This window comes from Prinia subflava, chromosome Z, assembly GCF_021018805.1.
Source record: "Prinia subflava isolate CZ2003 ecotype Zambia chromosome Z, Cam_Psub_1.2, whole genome shotgun sequence".
Lineage (NCBI taxonomy): Eukaryota > Metazoa > Chordata > Aves > Passeriformes > Cisticolidae > Prinia > Prinia subflava.
Window position 1 is genome coordinate 8645228 of NC_086283.1, and position 7318 is coordinate 8652545.

Below are 7318 nucleotides of genomic sequence, written 5' to 3' on the forward strand. Positions count from 1 at the left end.
GGGATTTAAAGTCACTTATTAGGCACACTCTGATAAACACACACTGTCCATGCAAGTAACTTAGGAGTGAGGCACTCCCTGTAAACCTGACCAGAGTCAGTAACATTAATCCAACCTGACCTTCATGATTTTCAAGCAGCAGATTTGTTCCAAAATATGATGAGAGTTTTTTGTCCCCTTTTCTTTAGGGCTGCCCAGCTGTTGTTAATATTTAAACACTTGTGGAAGACACAAGCCAGCAGCATCCAAAGTGTTTGGGCAAGAAGGAACATTCCCATCCAACTTTTGTGGCTGAAATGTCCATTCCAGCAGCAACTACAGGTTCTCCCAGTTCTGCATGTAAAAGCCAAAACATTTCCAACCTCTTCTTATTTCTGCTATCCAGTGCAGCACTGGTACCAACAAGAGACCTTGGAAATCTGTCCATCATAATAATTCAATAACTCTGCAACATGCACATGTTTCTTGTCCTTTAAACAATGCTGACATGCCAAAGTCTAAGATCATGTGCACTAAGTGCACTAAGATCATGTATCACAACAATACCAGTTTTCCTAGCTAAGTGCCACCACTGTGAATCACCACAATGCCAAATTTCTCATTAAAAAACCTAACTGCCAACCATGATAATTCGGTAGATTCAGGTGCCTCAGTGTCTCCTTTTGAAGATTTGTTCAGAATGGGCAAGACAAAACGACTTTCTGAGGTTTCCTGGATGCATTCCCAAAGGGTTTTGTAGTGTCACTTCCCAAAATGTAACAACTCTTTCCACTGAAAGATGACTTTTGAGTTCTTCATCTCACATTAACGGCAGATTAGTCCCACCACCAAAACACTGTTGTTTTCCACATCTTTGGCTTCCCTGTTTTCCCTCCTCCCCTTACCCTGGCTTCTAGATTTAAAAGTTTTCTGGCAGGGTTCATACTAAGCTTTCCATGAGAGAGACAAAATACTGCCCAACAGAGATCTTTTTTCATTGGTTCCAAATGATGTTTTTCTGCGGGATAAAATCCAAGATGGGTACGTTGTTTCACGTACAGAGTTAACAGCAGCCGTCAGATTCCCCTGTAACTCGAGTTTAGACACGGCTATTGACCATTGACATCTCCCTGTTGGGTATCTTCGGCAACCACGTCCTGTTTTGCACTTTACAACCTCCAAAGTGCCACAGTGGAATACACACACAGATACACAAGTGACTGTGTGACTGCACTCACCCCCTGCTGCAGTAAGTCAACCTGCCATTAACACGCGAATAGAACGGCCTCATTAGCCGACAAACAACACCCACTGACCTGCTTTCACTAGGGACAGCGTTATCTCATCTCTGAAACTCTTAAACTTCACATTGAAAGGAAAAAAAGAAAATTATTCTGAACATATATTCAGAGCTGCCGATCACTGCTCAAAGCCTGCACATTCGCATGCCGCTCATCATGGAAAGCAAATCTTGTGATGAGATCTTTGGCTGCAGCGTTTCGACGAAAGCACGCTAGACCACATCACTTTTCCCTTCACCTCACTCCGAAAAGGAAAATTACTTAGCAGAAAAGAGTCTGCTGAATTTCCAACACTCAGACCGCGAACCGAAAAGTCCCCTTTTAACTCTGGGCTCGAGAAGGAGTGCTGGTGTCTAAGGCGGTGATTTAACGCCGGCAGACGCCGCGGAGCGAACGCACACTACCGCGCGTCCGACTCAGGCGTGGTGAGGTTGCTGCTCTTGTCTGTCATCTGGCGGGGAACGAGCCTGACCTCGCCGAAAGCGTTATTTCAGGGCAACGCGCTCGGGAAAGTGATTCTCCTTTTCATCTCGTGGCCACGTTGTGCCCCGACGGCGGGCTTTAGCAACGCGGGCAAAACACGCGTGCGGATCATTGCACGGGAAAAAGGAGGCCGCGCTCCGAGCCCCCGTCTCGCCCGCTCGCACCTCTTCCTCCCGAGCCCCCCGGCACCGCGGTCCGCTCGCCACCCCCTCGCCCTCCCCAGGCCCGCAAGCCCTCCGCCTCTCTCCCCTCTCCCTCGGGCTGCGCCCGCCTTTGTGTCCGCCCGGGGCCGGGGAGCGGCACAAAGCCGGGGCGCCTCCGGCCGCCGTCCCCCATCCGCAGACAAAGGCGCGGGGAGGGGCGGCGAGGCGAAGCCCGGGTCCGGCCCCGTGGGGAGGGGGCGGCGGCGCCCCCGCCGCCCCTGTCAATCAGCCATGTTGGGGGACCCACGGCGGCGCCCCCTCCTCGCCGACCCCCGGCGGCGCGGCGCGGCGCTGCCCCGCGACACCTCCCGGCGGTGCCGTGCGGGGAAGGCGGCCGGCGCGGGTATCCCGCTCTGACCTCTGCCGCGTCCCTCAGCCTCGCCGACATCCAGCACGCACAGCCCGGGCGCCGCGCTCCCCGCTCCTACAGCGCCGCCATCTTGCTTCCTTCTGCTCCTTGGCGAGCGCGGCCGGGCCCCCGCATCAATATGCGCGCGGCGCCCTGACGTCGGCGCCCGCCCCGCGCACCGCCCCGCGCGCGCGGCGCGGGGGCGCCCCCAGCACCGTCAGCGGCGCCGTCCCCGTTCCCGGCCGCGCGGGGCTTTTTTCCCGGCTGCTGACGCTCTTTCGCCCTTTTGGGGATTCCCACCCCCGCCCTCTTGCCACCCCCCGCCTTTTCTGCTTTCGCCGGTGTGTTCGTGGGACGTGGGGGGGCGGAGGGTACCGCCAGTCCCCGCCGGCCCCCGCGGGACACCGCACCCCTCGCGTCCCCCGGGCCGGCGGCGCTTTCCCACGGCCCCGGGAGCCCGTCTGCTGTGCCCGGGCTGCTCTTCCCGGCTGCGGCGGGAGCCTTGGGGGTGCAGCTTGGTAGTGCTCGGTGGCCGGCTGTCACGGTTAAAGAAAAGCCAAGAGGGAAAAGTGTGTGTGGGGAGGGGAATAGACAAAATCTCCTCGGGCTTCCCCAAAGTGACGCCCTGTGCCCGCAGACACCGGGCTGCCAGCGGGGATTGCTCCCCCGATGAGCTGGACACACATTCCCGGGAGCGCCCGCAGCCCCGCGGCTCGGTGCGTGACGAGCGGGACTAGCGGCACCATTCCCAAACTGTGGGCGTGTGGCTCGCCGCAGGAGAAACGGTGCCGAGCCCGCGACAGCTGGAGCCGCACGAGGTCTGGCTGCCGCTCCCAGCCCCGCAGCCCCGGGAGCGGAGGTTGGTGCCCCCCGAGCCTGCCAGCCCCGCCGGCGGGGGACGGGTCCCCGCTGCCATCGCCTCTGTGCGCCGCTCGCCGCCTTTCGCCGGCGGAGCTGGAGCCCTTCTAGCTGGGTAGCTGCGGGGACCAGAAATAAAAGTATGCAAAGAGTATCGCCTCTCTAGGAACCGGCGCTGGGCTTTCCCACCGCCGAAACGCCGTCCGGAGTCCCGAGAGTCGCACGGACCCCGGGGCCTCTCCTCCTGCGGGTCCCTCTTCTTCCCACTGCGCCAAGTAGAGCAGCCTCCAGGCTGCTTTCCTCCGGCCTCTCCGAGACCCGTGCGGGGCCCGGGAGCGTCTTAGGAGAGCGTCAGCTTTCCGGCCAGACCCTCTCCCCCTCTCCGGGGTGCCAGGAGAAGGTCTACAAGCGCTGCATTCCTCAGCTGGTGCCCAAGAGATGCTGAATCCCCATGTGTCCCTGCCTGGCAAAGGCAGGCTGGTGAAAAAGAGCTTCAGGAAGATGACAAACCCGGTGCATTTGATGCAGATCAGAGTGATTTCTAGGAGTTCAGGTCATCACTGAATAATTTTGTTTTAGTATCACAGGTTGTTGTCTGAGTTTTGGTTTTACTTTAATTTCTGTGAAAAGTTTCAGAAGTACACTACAGATAAAAGTTTGCCCTTAAAACTTGCTAAAATAGCTCTGTGATGGTGGCAGGGTGTCCCTTCTCTACCCTTGAGAGGCGACTCATTCTCCCCAGCCCTTGGAAAGGTGCTGGGCTGGCTGGCCCTATCCTGTAGGAAAACACATGGGGTTTCTGACAAAGACCTTTGTGTTTACTTTTGCAGAGCCGGCTTCAGCAGCATTTCATGCAGCCTAAATCTGTGAATCTGTGTAAACAGACTCAGGTCTCTCTCTTTTTGGAAAAGTAAAAAATGGTCAATGTCCACCTCAATTTTACTTTTTTTCTTTTTTTTTTTTTCTTTTTTTTTCTTTTTTTTTTTTTTTTTTTGGTGCTTTCACAGCACTTGTTTGTTTTCTAGCCGGCTTTAACCGGTATATAAAACTGCTTTACATTTGCTTCTTTTATTACAGCCTGGAGCTGCTTTATCTTTATCCCCTGGTTTGGCACATCCAGCTGACACGACAAGGAACAAACATGCTCAGTCTCTCAGTGGGTTCAAACCGTTGTCTCGTCCCTAAGCAGCTCTTACGGCACTGCAGACACCTCCATCCTCTGCACCGTCTTGTTCTGCCCAGCCAGGGCTCGGCGCTGACAGGGTTTGGCGGGGCCTCTCTCTCTTGTTCTTTAGCGATTTGAATTGCACTGGGAGAGGTGACGCTCCTTTGCATGGCTCAGATCCCTCCCGTGCCCGTGAGCCCTTTGTGGCTGGAAAAGGTAGGTGCCTGGTTCTGGCAGGACGCTGCTGCATCGGAGCAAAGACCTATCTTCCCTTTGCATGAGCAAGCAGCTGCAAACCTGGGTAACTGACGGAGTGGGTAAAATGGAAAAAAAGAAGAAAAAAAAGCCCTCCAACAATCACCAAACCCAAAAGCCACAACCAGGAGTCTGAGCCGGGATTCTTATGTTTTCTGACTGTGCTCCTGTGCTGAAGATAAGGGACCACTCATGTGTGTGTTACCTGCACATATGAATGTGAGAAACGTGTGCATTTTTTAAATGCTTCCTGACTTAGGTGTGGTTCCCTTCCCTATTCTTTACTCTCTCTCTCTCTCTCTCTCTCTCTGTAAACTTTACTGCCCTAATGACAGCCTGCTGTAATCACCAGGCTCAATAAACTCAGGAGCAGTCCTGCTGAACCAGCAGTACTGTCTTGCCTCGCGTAGCACAAGGCACATGTACCGGAGCCTCCCCTGCACCGCCAGCTTGTGTTCAGCTGTCTCAACCTACAAACCTCCTAAGTGACCCAGTGCCATCCTGCTGCATCTTGTCAAGCCAGGATCTTTTGGCTTCCGAGACAAGGGCTTTCTATTGCGCGTACCCCTGTCAAATGTAGCGTGCTCTACAATGCGTGTTACCTTCTATCTGTTAGCAGCCTGATGGGAGGGACATGAACCTAAATGCTGGAGTAGTTATGTTTGTTTCAATGTATTTGTTGAACGAGACGTTTTGACCCCTTTTGCTTTCCCGTATCTATCAAAAGGGGAGAAAAGTGACTGGACATGACCACAGTGAGAAGTGACGTAAAACCTCCCACACTTTTTCACCCTTAAAGAATTGGGGCCAAAAAGTCCTTTACCTCTCAAACATGCTGCTCCCTGACTCAGGTTGTATGGATTCCTCAAAGCAAGCGTCTGCTGTAAAAAAACAGATATTCAGCTTCTTTGGAAATGTGCTGAAATGCACTTAGCTCAAACAATGTTCTGGAGCTATTTCTAGAGCTATCCAAGCCACACTGTTTTTCATGGTCAAAAAGGTAAAAAGCATCCTGCAATCAGAACATTTGTGTGTACAGCATGCAATTCCACACAATTAATCCAGCGGTTTTGAAGAGTGTGGGCCTTGCCCCTCTGCTAGAGGGAAACTTGCTCACTGTGAAGGGTGTCAGGGTGGCCAGGATGAAAGCTGCAGCCAGATTCCTCCTAGAGCTGCAGTGAGCAAACCTGACTGACATACTGAAGGAAAGTAATGTATTTGGCGTCCTCAAAGCCCCAAATGAAATGTCCAGAGAGAAGTACAGTGCAGATAATATTTCATCCTGTACCCTGCATTGCAGAATAAGTGGGTTTCTATTAGCTACCCACTTCACACAGCTTGCAGGGACAAATTGAACTCTGACTTTGAATTTCTGTGCAAAGAAATTCAGCAAAGTGTGAATTTCCAGTTCAGAGACATAATTCAATTGTTACTACTGATACTTCAACTTTTCATGTTGTTTTTATTCATGTTGTCTTGCCTCCATAATAAAGTGTGAACAGCTATGTGAGGTGGGAGGAAAGAAATTCGCTAGATACCCCATTTCACCCCCTGGAGCAAACCTCTGGAGCCCAGAGGACTATCTGCTGTGACATGATGAGCCTGCAGACAATCTCTCATGTCATTTCTCTGCACAGAAGACATTTGTCTCTGTCACCAGGGACACTGTTTTCTCATGGGCCCATGTTTGGATCACAGCAGCATCCACCAGAAACCCTAGAGGGACAAGGTGAGGGAAAGGCAGCAGGACCAGTTCAGTGAGCTGTTACTTTGCTTTGGTTTATACTTTCAACAGGTCTTTTTCAGGTCCTGAGACATCTGCTCATCCATGAGCTTGAGAGTCCAGCCTTGGAGCTGAGGGATGACTGATGCTGGGGGCTGCAGCCATGCCAGCTGGCAGCAGGAGGTGGCCCTGCCAGACTCATACTGATGACAGGACACAACCTCACTTTTTTTCCCTGAATCAAAAATGACTATTTGTCATTTCTTTGCAATCCTTTGCAGTCCTGGAAGGGGCTTTTCCAGGACTGCACAAATGAGTTGTTGCATAGTAAACACGTGGGAGTTTTGGTTGTCTGTTTGGGAGCCAGGCACCCTGTGGCTGGGATGCCTGCAGTGATGCTATGATGTGTTGTCTGCCCAGTGCTGTCATTCTGTTGGTGGGAGATGTGTGTTTCCTAAAAGCCATAGATCGCTCAACTTTTAAACCCTTGGCTTTTGCCAGTGGGTGGAGATGCCTTTGTGCTGTTCTTCAGTGTTTACTGCTCTGAGGTGACTGTAGCCTTGTGATTGCTCAGGCATTTATGGCTGGAAAGCCTGAATTTTGGCACGCGAGACATCTGCTAGGCAGTTTCTGCTCCCAGGATCATGGTTGGGATGAATGCCCTGGGGGAAGGAAGCCCCTGGCAGAGGAGGAGGGGTAAGGGAGGCTTAAACAGAGGTGAAGCAGGAAGACCCTTTCTGAAAGTACAACTTGTTCTTTTGAGATCCCAAGCTTGCTTTTTCGTAGTTGTAGGAGTAAAATATTGAATTCTCCTTGCAAGAGAAGCAGAAATTCTACTCACTGGATGTAGGGGAAGGTCTGGGCTGAGAGGTGGACACCAGGTCTGTGGTTACTCCTGAGGAGTGGCACTTTACTTCTGGTAGTAACCTTCCAAGAAAGGGCCAGAAGCTGACTTGCACAGGAAGAGTGCTCAGCAGTGTGTATAGATCCTAGACGCAATTG

General features: G+C 52.6%; 1 protein-coding gene across 4 annotated transcripts in view; it reads right to left on the bottom strand.

The window, feature by feature from the left end:
* Positions 1–2498, bottom strand: part of TET2 (tet methylcytosine dioxygenase 2) — a 71184-nt gene extending 68686 nt beyond the window's left edge. For all 4 annotated transcript variants that reach the window (XM_063421764.1, XM_063421763.1, XM_063421762.1 and 1 more), the window contains exon 1: positions 2325–2498. In XM_063421764.1, the coding sequence (XP_063277834.1) occupies positions 2325–2354 (30 nt within the window). In that variant the 5' untranslated portion in view covers positions 2355–2498. The remainder of the gene's footprint in view (positions 1–2324) is intronic.
* Between the last annotated feature and the right edge of the window lie 4820 nt (positions 2499–7318).